This window comes from Uloborus diversus, unplaced genomic scaffold (genome assembly GCF_026930045.1).
Source record: "Uloborus diversus isolate 005 unplaced genomic scaffold, Udiv.v.3.1 scaffold_15, whole genome shotgun sequence".
In the NCBI taxonomy this organism is placed as follows: Eukaryota; Metazoa; Arthropoda; class Arachnida; order Araneae; family Uloboridae; genus Uloborus; species Uloborus diversus.
Window position 1 is genome coordinate 2,402,305 of NW_026558209.1, and position 21,283 is coordinate 2,423,587.

General features: G+C 37.0%; 2 protein-coding genes across 2 annotated transcripts; both read left to right on the plus strand.

Annotated features, from left to right (window-relative positions):
- Positions 1 to 3,349: 3,349 nt before the first annotated feature.
- Positions 3,350 to 8,757, plus strand: LOC129233027 (uncharacterized). Its single transcript, XM_054867110.1, has 3 exons — positions 3,350 to 3,463; positions 6,039 to 6,297; positions 7,880 to 8,757. Exons 1-3 carry the CDS (start codon positions 3,364 to 3,366, stop codon positions 8,640 to 8,642), a joined length of 1,122 nt encoding a protein of 373 aa, XP_054723085.1. The 5' UTR covers positions 3,350 to 3,363; the 3' UTR covers positions 8,643 to 8,757.
- On the plus strand, positions 8,656 to 10,548 carry LOC129233044 (proteoglycan 4-like). Its single transcript, XM_054867125.1, has one exon. It carries the CDS (start codon positions 8,656 to 8,658, stop codon positions 10,546 to 10,548), a length of 1,893 nt encoding a protein of 630 aa, XP_054723100.1.
- Positions 10,549 to 21,283: the final 10,735 nt, after the last annotated feature.

A 21,283-nucleotide genomic window follows, 5' to 3' on the forward strand; every position in this document is an offset into this window, starting at 1 on the left:
TATAATTTTAAATACGGCATGATAATGCAACACCCTCCTCTCGGTGCATTCTGGGTCACATTAAGAGCCGGTTCCCCAAAACCTGTGAATGGATTATTTTTCAGTTTTTAATCCATGTTCATACTTGCCAACTCTACTGTTTTTAACGGGAGGCTTCCGCCTTTTGCTTCTATCTCCTTTCGGTTTCCCGTTTTTTCGATTTTCTCCCATTTTTGCAGTTTTTTCAGTCAATCATGAAAAAGTTTCATATTCTTCTCAACAGATGGCGCCCCTTTCTAGTCATCTACCGATGTCAAGGAATAAGAATTTTTTAAATTAATATCTCATTTAGTAAAAACTTTTCTTTGGAAGCTTTCCGCATTGCATGTTCAACAAAGCACGTGCCTTGCTGAAAATTGCAGCAGATTTCAATCCTTTTTGCATCTTGAAAACATTTCAATTATTTTGAAAGTTTGAAGTTATTTTAACATGTACTACCCTATACTTATTTATTTTGTATGTTATTTTCATTATATATTGATTTTTTTTTTCGGATTTTAGTAATTAAATTTTTGTAGCTACTTTTTGGTTAGAGACTGGGAAAAGTTTAAAGCTTTAATCAAATTCACACCTTATTATTTGGTTTTACCTTTGCTGTGTATTTTTCTTGCTATTACCAATTAGTTTACATCTGCGTAAAATCCCCATTTCACTTTAAATTTAGTATTCATGTTATCTAAAAGTAATTCAACAATTCTGTGAAGATATGTTGCTGGTGAATCACCTATACCTCTAGTGGAATATCCTGTTTTTTTTTTCTTCAAATGCTATCAAGTATGATTCTGGGTCACGTTGGGAGTCGGTTTCCTTAAACCTGTGAATAGATTATTTTCAGTTTTTAACTGTGTTTAAAATATTCAAAACATTTTCTGGTATTACTGCGTTTTGTACAACAGTGGGTACGTTTGCAGACCTCAACTGGTGGCTAACAGCATCGTTCTATGAGCTACCGATCGGCCGTTATTTAAGCGGGTTGATTGAAGCATGTGACATTTTTGACCAATAATAAGCAGTTTTTCTCTGTGTGTTATTTGTCTGACGTCATTAGCTGCCATATGATCAACCGTCCGGTCGAGGTCAGTGAACGTAGCCAGCATGTTAGTCACTAAAACCTCTAAATGTATAGAGCAATATATAAAATTCATTTATTTATAAATAGTACAGTAGAGAACCAATTATCCGGGAAGTTCGGGACCATCGCTATCCCGGATATCTGAATTTCCCGGTTTTCTGAATCGCTAAAAAACGCTATTGGACGATTGTTTGTAAAACTTAAATTACTGTAATAAATAGTTATGCATATTAAAATAAGAAGAAAACAGTTCAGAAATGCTTATAAATATCGAAATATTAAAAACTACTAGTGAATGAATAATTTAAACACCAAAACACTACTAATCTCTCATAATGCCTAACTCATAATACCGGGGACCCTCACATTCTGTTTGGAAAAGAAAGGGAAAATCTTCCACTTTTCGATGCTTTTAAACGAAAGAAAATGAAGGGAAGGGCAAAAAATAAGTTTTTGAACCTAAATGTGCAAATTTTCTACTATAGTGTATAAAATAATTCACTTTCATGATCGCACTTTTTTTTTTTTAATTTTTTTGTAAAGGTTTCGTGTTTGAGATTACGGTAGCTATTGATAACTAATGCTTTTGCATTTGGTTAATGTAACAGAAATTTGATTTATGAGTTCTTGCAGCCTTATTAGTCTTGCGTTTAATGGATTTCTAGATTTCACGATCCAACAACTATCCAAAAAAATCGCGAATCTGGTTTTCGGCGTTTCCCACACTTTTGAGACGTCACTTACGCCAAATGCCTTTAATTAGAGGCTATTCAATCAAATACTGCATTAGAATGCGACAATATTCATTTCCTTAGCTTTCAGTTGGAATAAAACACGAAAATTTCTGACTTACGAATGTACTTTTTAATTCAAGAAAATCTTTCGGAAATTTTGCCACGCATAAAGGATAACCATTTGAAGTTAGTGTTTGCAACAGTTTCTCGTCAGTTATATGGTGTTTATTAAGAAATCGTTCATATTCTTTTGGTATTGCAGAAAAAATGCTTCATTTTTCAAAAATCGTCAAAATGGCGTATTTTTAAAAGATGGCGGGAAAATCGGGTAAAAGTTGCCGGTTTTCTGGTTTCCCGGTTTTTTGGTTCCCGGATAAAAGGTTCTGCACTGTAGTAAATTAATATTTTGTAATCTGATTAATAAATCAGAAACTAATATATTAGTTCAGAGAGGAATTAGCATTTTAGAAGGGGAAGGATGGGTTTCGATGTTCTCTTTTTTCACAATCCTTTTGCATCCGCTCGAAGTTGGCGATTTTTCGGGCTATTTTCTTACTGGTCTATAGTATGAAGCATACTGAGTAAGTGTACAATAGTATTTTTAGCGTACATTGCATTTCATTTTAATGATAGCAACCATTTTATTTTTGTTCATTCCATTTTTGAGCAAATATTTTCACTCAGATCCTCTGTGTGTGGATGAACGTAGCCAGCATGTTGGTCACTAAAACCTCTAAATGTATAGAGCAATATATAAAATTAATTTATTTATAAATAGTAGTAAATTACTATTTTGTAATCTGATTAATAAATCAAAAACTAATATATTATTTCAGAGAGGAATTAGCATTTTAGAAGGGGAAAGATGGGTTTCGATGTTCTCTTTTTTCACAATCCTTTTGCATCCGCTCGAGGTTGGCCATTTTTCTGGCTATTTTCGTACTGGTCTATAGTACGAAGTATACTGAGCAAATGTACAACAGTATTTTTAGCGTACATGCGTTTCATTTTAATGATAGCAATCATTCCATTTTTACATGAAATACACCGCCAGCTCAATCATTTCCAGCCGAGGACTGCAGTTTCGTGCTTATTGTCACTTTCCTACACCGGGCTGATGAGTGGTAATAAGCACGAAACTGCAGTCCTCGGCTGGAAATGACTGAGCTGGCGGTGTATTTCATGTATTTATGCTTTAACCCTGGCCATTGGGTGGTAATTTACTGAATACATTCCATCTTTGTTCATTCCATTTTTACTCAAATCCTCTTTGTGTGGGTGAAAAGGTACTCACACGGCGAATTAATTTCGCATACCGATGGAAAGCCCCGATTTAAAGTCGAATCTCTCCCCCAGACGGCCCGCTTCGAGAAGTGCCTGCACTGCTCCTCGCTCATCATCGCATCCAAGTCGGCCATGTTCCGGCACATGCAGGTGGAGCACCCCGAGAAGCTCCCGGAAGACGCGGAGCCGCCCCCGGCCTCCCCCGACTGCTTCCTGGCCGACTTCGACTCCGAGATGTACACGGAGGAGATCGCCTCCGCCCCCCGCACGGAGAGGAGGCACCACAAGTCCTCCTCCAAGGAGAACTTCATGCGAGCCACCAAGAAGGGGAAAGGTGAGTTTTGTCGTTCTCTGTTTTCGCAATCCTTTTGCATCCGCTCGAGGCAGGCAATTTTTCTGGCTATTTTCTTATCGGTTCATAGTACGAAGCATGCTGTACAAATGTACAACAGTATTTTCAGCGTACGTGTGATTTTTTTAATGACTGCAACTGGAATAACATACAATGTACAGTACTTCATGTGGGTCATCAAGAAGGGGAAAGGTGGGTTTTGTCGTTCTCTGTTTTCGCAATCCTTTCGCATCCGCTCGAGGCAGGCAATTTTTCTGGCTGTTTTCTTATTGGTTCATAGTACGACGTATACTGTGCAAATGTACAACAGTATTTTCAGCGTATGTGTGATTTTTTTTTTAATGACTGCAACTGGAATAACGTACAATGTACAGTACTTCATGTGGGCCATCATGAAGGGAAAAGGTGGGTTTTGATATTCTATTTCTTCGCAATCGTTTTGCATTCGCTTGATGCAGGCAATTTTCTTATCGGTTTATAGTACGAAGCATGCTGTACAAATGTACAACAGTATTTTCAGTGTACGTGTGATTTTTTTAATGACTGCAACTGGAATGACGTCAGACCCCGAAGAGTTCCTATTTCTCCTACTTTTTCCTACTTTTTAGAGCTCTCTCCTTATTTTCCTACTTTTTCCTTTTTTTTCCTACTTTTTCTTTCTTTAGTATAGCACTTCTAATTGTGCATTGATTCTTATTTTTACAATGCCGCACGGATAATTTTCTACATCCTAATTGCAAATCAAGTCCTAATTTCTGGCCCGTCACTTTGATCCCCCCCCCCCGGAAGTGGCTAGCGATGGATGTATACTGCATGCAAATTTTATCTGAAAACAACAAAAACCGCACAAACTTGTATAGCTAGAGAAATTGAAAATTGACCCCCATAAATGACATGCCTGAAACAAAAATGTCTGTTGAATGCTAAAAATACATAACATAGTACAAACCCTTGAGTTGACTTATTTCGTTATTTATTTAGTTTAATTATTTTATTATAAATTTTATGTCCCATATTTAAGAACACATTTATTTTAGTTCTGCATTTTCAGTCGTTTTCCTCTTTTTTTTTTGTTTTTTCAAATTCAAACATCTGCCTCTGTTTATGCAAAAATGCATGTCAGTTGCTGATTATTTTTAACTAAAACTAATTTAATATTTGCTTTGCTTTTGTATCATAGTTTATGATAACAGGAGCTGAAAGTGTTAGTATTTTTAAACGATAAATGGATGCTCTCGAAGGAATGTTTTCGTTTTTGACAATACAAATATTTAACAAAAATGGTTTTATTGTACCAAAATAGGAGATTTATCATTATTATTAATGTTTTTTTTTTTTTTTTTTTTTTTTTTTTTGCGATTGCTATATTGCATTTTATTTTTTCACACTTAAAAGTTGTATTACTATATAGGTGAAATTTGTTTCTTTGTTTAGATTTTACTTTCATATTTTTGTAATTAATATCTTTGTTTCCACCAGTTTGTCTTTCATACTAATGATTGTCAATCGTTTTAACGTGTGTGTGTAGTCCTATCTCTTCCTATTTTTCCTACTTTTTTAAGTGATTTTTTTCCTACTTTTCCAATTTTTAATTCCTTATTTCCTACTTTTTCCCCTCAAAAAACCACTTCGGGGTCTGATGACGTACAATGTACGGTACTTCATGTGGGCCATCAAGAAGGGGAAAGGTGGGTTTTGATATTCTATTTTTTCGCAATCCTTTTGCATCCGCTCGAGGTTGATGATTTTTGTGATTTTTCTTTTACTGGTCTGTAGTACGAAGCATCCTGAGCAATTGTAAAACAGTATTTTTTAGCATACATGTGTTTTTTTTTAATGATAGCAAATATTATTGCATTTAATATGTGATATTTCATGTGGGCCACCAGGAGAGAAAGAGGTGTTTTTTTTTCCGCTATCTTCTTGCATCTGCTCTCGGTGGATGATTCTTGTCGTTACTTTTTTGTCGGTGTACGGTTTGAAGCATATTTAGCAGTAGTATTTTTAGTATAAATGTTGTTTTTTAATTATTAATCGGAATATCGTACAGGCAAACAGGAAAGGGAAAAGGAGTTTTGAGTTTCTTTTTCTGAAATCCTTTTTCTGTTTACTCTCTTATAGGTATGTAGTCAGGAAAGAAAATACAAATTTTTTTTTTTGCATCTTATAATTGTTTTACATTCGCTCGCGGATGAAGTTATGTCCCATCAGTTTTTCATTGGTGTACATTACGAAGCATGCTGAGCAAATGTACAGAAATATGTTTAGCCAGTGGTGCCCATCTGAAGAAGGAGGGGGGGGGGGGGGGGATGGCATGCGCCATTGAAATTTTTAGTTGTGGTGGCTTCACTTGGACAAAAATGAAGGAGAAAGGTGATTTTTCTCATTTTGTATTCCTGGTTCACTGACAATCCTTTTGCATCCGCTTGAGGTCAACCATTTTCCTTGTTATTTTCTTATCAGTTTATAGTGTAAAGTATACTGAGCAATAGTACTATAGTATTTTCGGCATGGACTCGAAAATTTCTAATTATTTTCGGGTTTTTCGTCCCCCCAGGCGCCATCTTCAAGAACAAGAAGCGCATGAAGGAGAGCCTGATCAAGAACATGGAGGAGTTCCGCAAGTGCGTCAAGTTCGACTCCATCGTGGACAAGATCAAGGGGGTGGAGGAGGGGGTGCTGCACCACCGGCCCCCCAACCGGCCCCCCAGGAGGAAGCGCCTCTTCCTCGCCTCCAATGTGGTGGAGAAGGAGAAGATATTCGAGGACGAGGCCGACGACCCTGCCACCGCCGATGAAGCTGCCCCCGAATCCAGGTAGCTATAATTTTTGGGTGGGATTCGACTTCGGTCAAAGTGATCAAAAGTTCTGATTTTCATCAAAAATGATTCCAAAATCATAGAAGCTGACAATAAGGCAGATTTTTGAATTTTATAACATGAATAGTAGAGTATTCTTTCATGGTTAAAAAAAATAAAAATAAATAAATGAAATAAAATATATATTTAATTACCTATTAATATTAATACAAAATTAGGTTAAGTATTTCTTAATATAAAAATTAATTTTTCAGTATCTTAACTGTAGCCAACATGCGATTGGTCAACAGCCAAAAGCTAATTTAAATATCAATGGACTAATCAGATGTTGGCACACATGTAACTGCATTTCCAACTGTTGGTTTTCAGAAACATGTTTTGTTTTTCACCATGTATTCAGTTGCTTTTTATCTTGCAAGAAGCAAGTGGTGTTCATGTTAAATAAATGATTTTTATAGAAAGGTTGATACTCTGATTTGAAACAGATAAGTAACTTTTAATTTTATAACATGAATGAGGACCAAATTTTACCGATGAGACGTAAAAGCTACCTAATTTATCTTTTTTTTCATTCTGTCTTGCGTAAGTTCAGATTTTTTTACGTATTTCGCAATCCGATTGCATCCACTTCCGTAAACCTCGCTCTTCTCTGTTTATTATGTGGTTCTATCACATTCACATTCATAATTTTGTGCTTACAATTATTTTTAACCCTTCTTGTATGTTATGTTGTGTAATTGAAGATTTCCAGATTTGTCATGTGGCGACCGTTTTCGAAAATTTTAATCCAGTTGCATCTGAGACGATTTCAGCTAATACTAGCCTTAAAAAGTATCATTAGCTTTCACCAATGATTATCTTAATTTTATGAAGATTTTAGAAATTTAACATCTACATCTTGGAAAATTACGAGCAGAAGTCGTGGATAGACATGGTTTTGAAAACTCTCATTACAACGGGGACTGCATTTCAGTCTGGACACTTTTGGGCACGGTGGCTACAAAATGTTTTGAAAAATTTCATCAAAAGAATTGGTTTTGGCCCATTCACAAAATTCTTAACAATAAAAGCGGTCTTTTCACGAAATTTCAGACCTTAGTGCTTTAATAAAATTTCATTAAAAATGCTGCTCCTTCTAACTTGTAAGCTCAATCGACTCACTTGAAAACAAAACATAAGTGTTTTTTTTTTTTAAAGGTATGAAAATGAATAAATAAATAAAAAGCCATTTTCCAAATCATTCCCAGTAAAATCCTTTGGTCAAAAAGGATTTCAGGTTAGAAATGTGCTGGTCAAAAACTTCTTTTATAATAAGATATGACAAGATTTTTTCCTCACAAAAAAAATAAATAAATAAATAAATAAATAAAATTTAAAAAAAAATGAAAAAACAGGAAAATTCCCAAAAATAGTTAGTTTACAAAAATTAGGTACACCAAAAATATTTTTTTCACAAAATGCGTTCCTAAAAATGAAAACCTTAGCTCATAACGCACTATATTATTGAGCTCTGCTATTTTTATAATGTCATTTCTGAGTGGCTGGTGGGGCTTAATCTATAACCAATCATCTCTTCCAGGTACGATTCACCGATTCACACCAAGTCCAGGCTGGTGCTTCCCTTCGAGCCGCGCTACAAGCGCTACAGCGAGCACCTGCGGGTCAGCCGGGACTGGACCTCCGAGAGGAGGACCTACTCCCGGTCCCGCCCGCCCGACGCCGACGCCACTCCACCGCCCCGGAACGAGAGGGTACCCGCCACCCCGGAGGACGGGCCGTCCACCGTGGAGCTGAGCCTCGACACCAGCCTGAACACCACCATCGGGAGCGGGTTGGGCGAGGAGCACGACGCCTCGCTCCCCTTCCCCGCCGCCTCCAACGAGGTGGTGTGCGGCGGCGCAGAGTCCGAGGTCCGGGAGAGTCGGGTCGCCATCAAGGTGGAGAAACCGGACCGGCCGGTGACGCCGAGCGCCAAGTTCATCTTCTACGGAGTGCCCCCGCGGAACGACATCTTCTCCAGGTTCAAGGCGTCCGCCGCCAGGGCGAGGCAGTCGAAGGAGGACGGGATTAAGCTCCCGTCGGCGGAGAGCTCCGCCACGCCGCCCCCCAAGCGCGGCAGGGGCAGGCCGCCCAAGAACAGGCCTCCGGAAGAGACGCCGCCCGCCCCCACCCAAGCCCAGATGTGTGCCATCGGCAAGAAGATCGCCGCGGAGAAGCTCCGGCGTGCCAAGCGGGGGGCGGCCCAGGAAGAACGAGGTGAATCCCATCGCTGCCGCCGGGAGCTCGAGGGGCGGCCGCCGGGCGCACAAGTTCCCCACGGCCCACATGCAGGCCCTCAATAACATCGTGAGCAATATGTACAGGACACAGAAGTCCCTGGCTCTGCAAAAGAAAGCTTCTGAAGTGGTCCCTTCTGCAACAACTGAAGTTTCTGTTTCCAAAGACTCTGGAGTTCAACCCGTAGGGACCGACTTGATGTCAAAAACAGACGCTTCCCCGGCTAAAACAACAACGACTCCCATCGTGGAGCAACTGAGGAGTGCCATCATTTCTCCGGTAAAAGTGCCTGCGGCATCTCCTGTGGAGGAATTGACCGTTACAGCCATTCCTGCTGCAAAAGTAGCAATGGCATCTTCCGAGGAGAAGTCTACTAGTATCGTCATTTCTCCCACGAAAGACACGACAACAACATCTTCTATGGAGAAATCTACTAGTATCGTCATTTCTCCCACGAAAGACACGACAACATCTTCTATGGAGAAATCAAAGAGTACCGATAGTTTTCCGACAGAGACCATCACGGCACCACCCGTGAAAGAGCCGACCATTCCGGGCATTTCCCTCACCGAAACAGCCACGACGGCATCATCTGTGCAAGAATCGCCGAGTGTCGCCACTTCTCCGTCAAAAGCGGCGATTGCTTCTACCATGGTGGATTCCTCCAGTGTCAGCATTCCCTCCACAGAAGCGGCGACGACATCTCCCTTGAAAGAATCGACTGTCATCGAGCAGCAGAAGAGTGAAAAATCTTCCACTGAAGTAATCACCAGTCCTGGACAGAATAGCGATCCCGACATTCCCAAACAGGTGCCGGCCATGGACCAAGTTTCTACGGCTGAAGAATCCTGCTCGACTTCGAAATCAGTGGAACCTCCCGAACAGGAAAATGACATGTTGGAGTCTAAGAGTAAGGATGCAGACCAATCCATCACAAGTAAAGATGTTTCCAAGCAGACTGTTGTTGCAGATTCCTCCTCCACAAATACGATTCCGAAAGAGTCGGTACCTGAAGAGGATCGTGCTCCGATAGCAGCAACCCCTACTCCCGAAAAGAAAAGAGGTAGGGGTCGGCCTAGAAAAGTACCCAAAGAAGACAGAGACTTAGAGAAAGAACCAGAACCAGTCCGGGAAAAGGAGCCGACTCCTCCGCCGGTCACCCCGGACTTGGCTTCTCCCGGAATCCGCAAGAGCCAGCGGGCACGCAAGAGCAAATTCTCTGCAGATCACAGCGACTACGTGTCGGGGATCACTCCCCAGAAGACGCCGAAGATCAGGACCGAGAGTCCTCGAGTTGACACGAGGAGTTCCAGAGTCGACGTTCCGGTCGGAGAGAGTCCCGCAGTCGTCGACACTCCGGTGGGAAAGAGTCCCAAGGTCGACACTCCGGTCACGAAGAGCGCCGGGGGCGACACTCCGGTCGCAAAGAGTCCCGCAGTCGGCACCCCGGTTGGCGAGAGTCCCGGGGACGTCGTGGTGAAGAGGAAGAGGGGAAGACCACGGAAGAACAGCGTGGCCCCTCCCTTGGTGCCGGAAACACCACCCGCTGTTGTAAAGCAGGTGGAAGAAGCGCCCGTGGAGGAACCCAAAGCGGAAGAAGACACCCCCCGCCGTGGGGGGTCCAAGAAATCCCGAAAGACCGTCCCCCGGAAAGTCCCCCGCGGGGGATCGGTGGTGGACGACGCGAAGAAGCTGGAGAAGGAGGAGCTGCTGTCGGAGATCTCGGCCATTTCGAATGTGGCCCCCCTGAGGAAGGTGGAGGACCCTCTTCCACCTCCTCCTCCACCCCCCGCGGAAGAAGCGGCTTGCCGGTGTGCGGAGCTGACCCTGCCCCTGAAGAAGCGGAAGCACCAGAAGGGAGTGCCGGAGAAGCGGTGCCCCCATGCTGGAACCCCTGCGTGCTCCAGGACCTCCAAGTCGCCGCCGCACAAGAAGAAGGTGCGTGAGTTTATTTATAGTCTGTGTATTTAGAATAGGCATGTCAAGAACAAATCAATTGCCCTCTCTCCCCCCTTTTCTCTTTGCGGTTGTCACGGTTACGGCACTACAACTTTTCCCCATGTTTTATAGACATGGAATGATAGGTTATTCATTCTTCCAGTTATGATAGGAAGGTTTAAATCAAATTTGATTTGGATTCATTAAGAGAAACACATTTTGAAACTTGAAATTTTTTTTAAAAAATGCTAAAATATCTTATATTTAAACATTTTTGAAAATGTGTCAGAAAAAAATAGTACATACTTTTTGAGATTTGTATTGAAAAAAATTGTTATTTTAAATTTAAAACTTTTTTTAGAGCATATAAATTCTGAACTTAGAGCGTGTAAACAGCATATTTATTTTAATGGGGCTGCTTAACTGCTGTACATAAAAACAAGAGAAGTGTTTTTGTCTCTCTTATTATTTGTCTCATGGTTTTCCATACTTTCCTCGCAGAAATATCAACCCTGAGTTACATTATACAAAAAAAAAGGAAAGAAAAGTGGGGTGTTCCATACGATGTGATTGGTCTCATTTCTAAAATTTATGTTTTGAAATAATGTGTCAAAAAATACTGCATACATGGATCTCGAACGTTACTTCCACTGTCGAAAATAAGATTTAAAAATTTCTTTTCCAGAAAGAGCAGGAAAAGAAACAGCCCCCCACAGAAATCGTACCGGAGGTACCGGCAGAGGAGAAGAAAGTGTCGGAAGAATCCGAAGAAGTACCGGAAAGGAGGACCTCCAAGAGACTTAGCTTGACCAAGTAAATATTGTTTACCTCATTTAACAAATCTACTTAACTCAGTAGGTGAAATATTTCAGTTTTAAGGATTTCCAACTTAAAAAAAAAAAAAAAAAAAATTAAATATTAAGTGAGTTGAATCTTGGGAGTTGAGAATTTTGTTTGCTTATTCAATTTGTATTTTAGGATCATATTTAAGCGAAAATGATATTCAGTATTTATAATGATTAAAAAAAAATTGAAATAATAAAATAAATAAAGTGAAAAATCGTATGTATTTCTTATAAAATAATTTTAAAATGTTGGTTAATATTTTCTGTTTTTCAATCCTTTTTGTTGAATGTTAAGTTTTTATTTTTTTAGTATCAAGATATCAAAACGTTGGACATTTTCTATATTTTGGAATGGATGATATTTTCACTCGTGCTCATTTTTGATTCATCCAACAGGAAGAAGAGTTACGCCACCGTTGATTCTGACAGGGAAGACGACGAGGACAAGGACAGGGACTATGTCCCCGAAGAGAAAGAAGTGGTGGCCTTAGCACCAGGCTCCCATTCCAGGAGAAGGCAGATGTCGGCCATGAAACACTGGAAGGTACGCGTTCCAATCAGTGTCCCTCTCTCAGGGATCAAAGTCGTCCTATGTTTCCTATAAATCCTATATTTTTCAAAAAAGGTCAAAAACCATCCTATATTTCCTATAAATCCTATATTTCCAAAAAAAAAAAAAAAACCCTATATTTTTGGTACCCCAGAGGAACTCTACACCTTATGCATAACAAGTTATGTGACCTTTCATTGAAAGTTATGCCATGCTTCATGAAAAAACAAGCTCTTAAAGGGAAAACTAGTGAAAATTTACTAAGAGGGAATACGAAATTAAACATTAGGACTCAAATGTAAATGCATGATTGACATTGAGGCTGGGCAAGCCGTAATAGACGCTGTTAATAAAAAATTTAAAAGCTGCTTTAAAAAAGTCATGCAGTTCTATGTAATTTGTTGCTAAACCATTTTGATTTTTTACTGAAAAAAATTATTTCCCATAATATTATCATTGTTTTTATTTATTTTTTTATGTGTGAGAAATTTAAATTTTCATATTCGGACAGTAAAGAATCAATATGGTGTGTCTAACAATTTTTGTATACATACTTTTTTATCAGTGGCACTAAAAGGTAACTTTTTTATGAAGTGTATATGCAAAATTTAATCATTTTTTTGGCGTCCTATAAATCCTATATTTTTTCAAAATATGTCCTATATTTTTTTTCCAAAAAATGTCCTATATTTTGTCATTAGGTCACTTTGATCCCTGCTCTCTCCATGGACTCTTAAGGATGCGCTTGTGCAAATTTAGGCTCAATCTTTTTGCATCCGTTTTTGGGTTGCCGTTTTTCAGAAAATTTCTTTAACTGTACACAGCACACAGCTTACTGAGCTGAAATACAAAGGCATACTTGCCAACTCTACTGTTTTTAACGGGAGACTCGCGTTTTTTGCTTCCATCTCTCAATTTCCCGTTTTTTACGATTTTCTCCCGTTTTTGCACTTTTTTCAGTCAATCATGAAAAAGTTTCAATTTCTTGTCAATAGATGGCGCCCTTTTCTTGTCTAACAATGTCAGGGAATAAGAATTTTTCCAATTAATAACTCATTTTGTTGAAATTAATTTTTTGGAAGCTTACCACTTTGCACGTTCAACGAAACACGTGCTTTGCCGAAAATGGCGGCAGATTTCAATCCTTTTGCATCTCGGAAATATTTCAATTATTTTGGAAGTTTGAAGTTATTTTAACATGAGCTACCCTATACCTACTTAATTTATATTTTATTTTAATTATATATTACTTGTTTTTTTTTTTCGGATTTTAGTAATTAAATTTTTGTAGCTACTTTTTTGGTAGAGACTGGAGAATGTACGAAACTTTAAGCAAATTCACTCCTTATTATTTAGTTTTTTCCTTTGCAGTATATTTTTCTTGCTACTACCAATTAGCTTACATCTGTGAAAAATCCCTATTACACTTTAAACTTAGTATTTATGTTATTTAAAAGCATAATTTAATAATTCTGTTGCGAAGATATGTTGCTGGTGAATCGCCTATATACCTTGAGTGGAATCTCCTGTTTTTCTTTCTTCGAAGGTTGGCAAGTATGCAAAGGTATTTTTTTGTACCTTTTGTACCTTTATTCCCCCCCCCCCCCATTAAAAAGTTTTAAATAGCATAGCTGCAAGCTCTGCTGATTCATTCGAGTGACTCCCGAATTTCGACGCCTTCTTCCGAATTCCTTAATGGAGTAAATATCTCCGAAATTTTCATCTAGACAACATAAACTTCAAAAAAAGGGAATCGTTTGATGGTTAGAATTTTAGGAAAAATCCCTGCAGAAACGATTGTGATCTCAGAAACGAAACTTGATGAATAGTAGCCTTCAAGCACAAGTAAGAAAACGGAAAATGTGCGATCGTTTTTAAACATGTTTATTTTATTTCCTTCTTTTCAAAACTTTTTTTTACCCAAAAAGTGAAAAAATGTTCCCAGTTTTGCTTTGAACTTTCAAAAAAAATTGTGCATTTTTTAAACTTTTTTTTAAACTTTAAGAAGTAAAAATAGTAATGTCAAGTTCAATATTTCGAGGCCTGCACAGGCCCAATTAAAAAAAATCTTCAATAAAAGATCCCTTTTACGCTCAAACTTAGGTCTCTATATTTATTCAAAGAGTTTCTCTATTTTTTTTTCAAATGTTGGCAGCTATGATTTCCTGAGCTGTTCTCAATATACAAAACCTATTGAGCTAAAATAGAAAGGTACATTTTGTACCCCTTGTGTACACAGTGAAAAATGTTCAGGCGTCCCTCATATAACACAGTACTTGTCGATATTACACGGTACCAAATTTGCGATTATTATTACAGGATTTCGATATTACACGGTACGAAACTTGAATTTAATACTTCATGGTTTTGATATAACACAGAAGTTATGTTTGAAAAAGATGGAATTTCATTTTTGTTTAATACATTCTGTTAACGGTTGATAGCGCTAATAAGTTTTTACTTTGTTTTCTATGAAACTTGGTTTTGATACAAGGTACAAATCCCTTGATTTGCATTTTAAGTCTCGTATAACACGGTTTCGATACAACACAGAACACGGTTTCGATATAACTCGATACATCTTAACCTGATTTTTCTCATGCACATACATAATTACAGTCGGACCTCCATATATCGAAATAGCAAATTGTCGGAAAAAAAATCGATATGTAGAAATTTCGATATATAGAAACGATTTTATTTTATCCTAAAAATCTCCTAAAACATTAAAATGAAAACTAATTTTCGTGCATGAAAACTAATTTCTAATTTATACGAGCATCAGATTAAATAAAAGTTAATAATTAAAAAATAACAGAAATTACATTTTTGTGCCTTCATACATCTTCATTCTTCGGCAATTCAACTCGATCCCCAACATGAGGGGATTTCTGTTTTGACAAATCGAGAGAAAAGTAAAAAATCAATCTACTTAACTTGTATGATTTTTACTGCAGCTAAAAAGACTAGGAATGATAATCAGCAGACAAAAAGGATGACTTGAAAACTGATTTGACAATGTTACTGGTTACAAGTAAGATATTTGAAATAAACTTGAGGGAATTTAAGAACTCCAGAATGAAACAAAGACCTATCTATACACCCCTCAACCCCAGATTCCTTATGAGTTTCGTAGCAATCTTCAGTGAACATCATTTTCTCCCCTAACCTTTATTTTTTCATAAAACAAACCGTCTAAAAAGGGGGAAAAAATCTACGAATGTCTCGAAAAAAAAATCGATATATAGAGATTTTTCCGATATATAGAAACCATTTTTCTATGTAATGAACATTGAAATTTGCTTGGATTTCGATATATAGAAAATTTTGATATGTGGAAGTTCGATATATGGTGGTTCGACTGTAATATTAAAAATAAGTAAAAATGTTATTTAAAAAAAGTCTCGTATAACACGGTTTCGATACTACACGGAACGAATGAGCCGTGTTATACGAGAAACGTGCCTGTATTTTTAATTCAAGAGAATGAAATACAGTCGGACCTCGATTTAACAAACCTCTATTTAACGAATTTCGCGATTTAGCGAATTTTTCTTTTCCCCCCGACTAAAATGAAGGTAATAACCCCTATTTACGGAATAATAAACCTCGAAATAACACATTATTTTAACAGCCAAAAAGGTTTTTTTTTTTTTGTTGTTAAATTGAGTTAGGAAATATTGGATTATACTTTCAAAGGTTACATCCATATTCTCTGAAGCAGAAAGACTTTTCTTGGAATCGGCAATTTTCCACGGGCGAGGGGGGGGAGGGGGGCAACCAACGAATAGTGATTCTGATGCAGAAAGATGTAGTGAAACTCCCATTAAAACTTACAATTTCAAATGCTTTACACTACCTGGAAACTGTAAAAACATATCTCAGGCCCCAAAGCAGAATACTACTAAATTGGCGACGTACGTCGCAGAACCGATGCCTGAGCTGCAGAACGATTTTGTTCAAATGTGAGAGGAAAACTGACAAATTTTCTGCAGAAATTCTGCAAAATTTCCAGAATCCGCGGAATCAGAAATCGCGGTGCAGAAAATCTGCAGAAACCGCGGTGCCGAAAATCTGCAGAAACTGCGGTGCAGAATATCTGTAGAAACTGCAGATTTTCTACAAATACCTTCCAACTCAAGATAGAATTTTGCAGAAATTCTGCAGATTTCTGAAAATTAAAAGAAAATCTAAAAATCTCACAATTTACGATATTTTGGCGGAAAGCTCGCGATGTCGAATTCGATAAGTCCTTTGTAGGACTTTCCCAATCGATCTTCATCCACTGCAATTTCCGCCATACACGTATGTTTTGGAAACATGCCAACATTGAAACACGTCCATCGCCGGAAATTGCGTGTCTTGTTTGAGATTTCAATCCCTTTGCATCCAAGAAAATATTTCAATTATTTAGAAAATTTTGAAGTGTTTTATTATATGCAACCCAAACTCAACTCATTTTATTTAATATTTCAGTAATTTCTTTATTTAGTAACATTATTTTAATTGCTCCTTCATGCCATGTAAAATTAACCAAAAAATGTGCTTTGACACCTAGGTTTGGATTTTTATAAAATTATTTATCTTTGCTTTTTCTGTGCATTTTAAAAAGCATATAAACTATTTTTGGAGAATCTCAATCGGTTTAGGTTTGACACCTTGTTAAAGTTTTTTTACTTTTTAATTTTCATGATCAACTAATTTTCCAAATTCAGTGCTCTCTAATTAGTCACTTGGTTGAAAGCTGTGATGTTTCCGAAAATATTTCATTTCCACAGAAATAAATAGCAACACACAGTTCAGTTAAAAAAAAATAAGCAACTCCTATATGAAACGATTTTAATTTTTGGCTCCCAATTTGTGGAAAATGTCACGTTTTTTCGCGAACAATGCTTGAAGTACTTGCAGAACAATTTTGGTCAAATGATTTTACGTTGCAGAACATCGTAAAGTATTCTGCTTTGGGGATCTCAGGCAGCAGGCCGCAAAAGGCGGTAGTTTTTTTTCTATCCATAAAGTCAAAAGAGAATATTTCGAGTCAAGCATCAAGAATATTGTCCAAACGTCTGTTAGTCAAAATTTCAAATTAACTAGCGTGTCGTAATAAGTCGTAGAATGCGGAATAAAAAATAAATTTTCAAATTATGGATATTTTTGCTCAGTTGCTTATTGGAGGTTTTAGAGGAGGTAAGTGCATTCATTTTTAAATTTTTTTCACACCCGATATTACGAATAACCCCGATCTAACGTAAAAAGTTTCGGTCCCGGTGAATTTGTTGAATCGGGGACTGACTGTATAGACAGGGGTCGAAGTAGTCCTATATATCCTATATTTTCAAGAAGAGCATCAAAATCGTCCTATATTTTTGAAAAATGTCCTATATTTCCTATATTCCCGTTTTTTGTTGTTGTTGAACCTGGAGGTTCAACAACAGGTTGAACCTCTCTGTTTAACGACGCTCTATTTAACGACTTTCTCTATTTAACGACTTTCTCTATTTAACGACTTTCTCCATATAACGACGGCTTTTCACGGTCCCGGATGGTCCACTACAGTGTTAAAAGCATTCTATTTAAGGACTTTTTCTTCTTTAGAACGATTTTTTGTGGTCCCTTGAAAGTCGTTAAACAGAGAGCCAACTGTATCATTTAATATGTTGTTGAAAATTATTTTTTTTTTCAGGAAATTTCGGTGCCAGTTTTCCAAGGCGTCGATGAAAATCGGTGAGTATTTTATTCCGAGAAATTTTTCCAAATTTTTGATTGTCAAGATGTCTTGGTTCTAACATCTGAAACTGCTCAATAGTCCAAAGTACAAGGGGACAGCTGTATCTGAATGTTATTTTCTAAACTTGTGAAGTGATCGATATAAAGTTAAAACCTATATATATAATGCTTGTTTTGAGGTGTGTGATATGTCTTCCATCCCTAATTTTTATCTTTCAATGTTGAGTCATTCCACGTCAACTGATCTAATTTTTCAAATTGTCTCCACTCGACCATCTCCGATATGGATGAAATTTTATAGAGGAATAGAGATGCTTTTGAAACGAATCTATGCAAATTTTCAGCCTCCTAGATCCAAATCCTGAGGATCTAGGATCTCCAAAAAATGTGATCCAAGATGGCGGATTAGCTTTTTGTGCCAAATTTACACCAAGTTTACTGGAAATTTTATTGCACTGGAAGCCTGAAATTTTAGGCGCTTAAAGTATGTTTGATAGTTATTATATTCGAGTATTTTTGTGAATTTGAGCTCCTTAGATTTTGTGTAGCATGCTCGTGAACTTGTGAAAAAGCGCGATGGGAAATTTTGTTTTCTGGATTTTGTGTTGTCATAAAATCTAAACAAAAATAACTCAAAAGCTCGTACTGCGTGATTCTATTGTAAAAATGTTTGTTTTTAATGGGTTACAGTTACAGAGCTTAAATATCTATTTTCAAAAAGATATTGCGGTTCAAAGTGGCTATCAAAACCGTTCAAGTGAAAAATAGCCATTTTTTTTAAAAAAGTGCTATAGCTCAAGTTTGTCACCTTGCATTCAAAATTCACAAAATTCTCTCATCAAAAATTCACAAAAATACTTGAATATACTAATTGTCAAACATACTTTAAGCGCCTAAAATTTCAGGCTTCCAGTGTAATAAAATTTTCTGTAATCTTGGTGTAAATTTGTCACAAAAAGCTAATCCGCCATCTTGGATCACATTTTTTGGAGATCCTAGATCCTCAGGATTTGGATCTAGGAAGCTGAAAATTTGCATAGGTTCGTTTCGAAGGCATCTCTTCGCCTCTATGAAATTTTATCCAAATCGGAGATGGTCGAGTGGGGACGATTTGAAAAATTTGATCAGTTGGCGTGGAATGACTCTGTTGAAAGCTGTGGTATAGTTATTATGTGCTCCTATCGTACATTTGTACATTTTTCGTGTCCTGTTATTTTTCCAGCCTCTCGGACTCGGAGAGACTCCCATTTCCGGAGTTTGTGTCGGAAAAGGCTTCTTTCCTCCCCGTTGAGCCCGACGAGCAAAAGTGAGTTCATTTTTTACTTTGCATGTCTTGAGAGTTACTTCAAATCTTCAAAAATATAATTTCTCAGTTTTTATGTACAGGCGTTTACCCTCGTATAACACGGTTCTTCTACAACACGGTTTCGATATTACACGGTGTGAAACTTGAATTTAATACTTCATGGTTTTGATGTAACAAGAACGAATGTTATCTCTAAAAAAGATTGAATTTCATTTTTGTTTAATACATTCTGTTAACGGTTGATAAATCTAATCAGTTTTTACTTTATTTTTTATGATACTTGGTTTTGATATAACATGGTACACATCCCTTGATTTACATTATTTCTCAGTCTCGTATAACACGGTTTCGATATAACACGTTTGTACATTATTTCTAAGTCTAATATAACACGGTTTCGATATAACACAGTACGCATCCCTTGATTTACATTATTTCTGAGTCTTGTATAACACTGCTTCGATATAACACGGTTTTACATTATTTCTAAGTCTCGTATAACACGGTTTCGATATAACACGGTACACATTTTATACGGATTTACATTATTTCTGAGTCTTGTATAACACGGCTTCGATATAACACGGTTTTACATTATTTCTAAGTCTCGTATAACACAGTTTCGATATAACACGGTTTTACATTATTTCTAAGTCTCGTATAACACGGTTTCGATATAACACGGTACACATTTTATACGGATTTACATTATTTCTGAGTCTTGTATAACACGGCTTCGATATAACACGGTTTTACATTATTTCTAAGTCTCGTATAACACAGTTTCGATATAACACGGTACACATCCCCTGATTTATATTATTTCTCAGTCTTGTATAACACGGCTTCAATATAACATGGTTTTACATTATTTCTGAGTCTTGTATAACACTGCTTTGATATAACACGGTTTTACATTATTTCTAAGTCTCGTATAACACGGCTTCGATATAACACGGTTTTACATTATTTCTAAGTCTCGTATAACACGGTACACATCCCTTGATTTATTTTATTTCTCAGTCTTGTATAACACGGCTTCGATATAACACGGTTTTACATTATTTCTAAGTCTAATATAACACGGTTTCGATATAACACGGTACACATCCCCTGATTTATATTATTTCTCAGTCTTGTATAACACGGCTTCGATATAACACGGTTTTACATTATTTCTAAGTCTCTTATAACATAGTTTCGATATAACACGGTACACATCCCCTGATTTATATTATTTCTCAGTCTTGTATAACACGGCTTCGATATAACACGGTTTTACATTATTTCTAAGTCTCGTATAACACAGTTTCGATATAACACGGTACACATCCCCTGATTTATATTATTTCTCAGTCTTGTATAACACGGCTTCAATATAACATGGTTTTACATTATTTCTGAGTCTTGTATAACACTGCTTTGATATAACACGGTTTTACATTATTTCTAAGTCTCGTATAACACGGCTTCGATATAACACGGTTTTACATTATTTCTAAGTCTCGTATAACACGGTACACATCCCTTGATTTATTTTATTTCTCAGTCTTGTATAACACGGCTTCGATATAACACGGTTTTACGTTATTTCTAAGTCTCTTATAACATAGTTTCGATATAACACGGTACACATCCCCTGATTTATATTATTTCTCAGTCTTGTATAACACGGCTTCGATATAACACGGTTTTACATTATTTCTAAGTCTCTTATAACATAGTTTCGATATAACACGGTACACATCCCCTGATTTATATTATTTCTCAGTCTTGTATAACACGGCTTCGATATAACATGGTTTTACATTATTTCTAAGTCTCGTATAACACGGCTTCAATATAAAACGGTTTTACATTCTTTCTAAGTCTCGTATAACACAGTTTCAATATAACACGATACTCCTTAACCTGATTTTTCTCATGCACATACATAATTAGTATTAAAAATAAGTAAACACGTTATTTTTTAAAAAGTCTCGTATGACACGGTTTCGATACTACACGGAATGAATTAACCGTGTTATGCGAGGGACGCCCCTGTATTCAAAATATTAAATGAAGAACTTTATACCAAATTCATGTTTCTATATTGATTAAAAGCAACACAATTTAAATATTCATGAATCAGGAATACATTAAAATGGTGTACCTATTACAATGTCTCGAAAGGTCTGTTTAAAAAACTTGTTTTCTTTTTTATAGAAAACTACTTTGCATATTAATTTTCATCACATTTATTTATATGTTCATAATAGAACTGAAGTGAAATTTTTGCTTTTTTGGACCCACACTTTTTCCTAAACGGCTGTTTTTATTTATCAAAAACTTTTTCAGTTC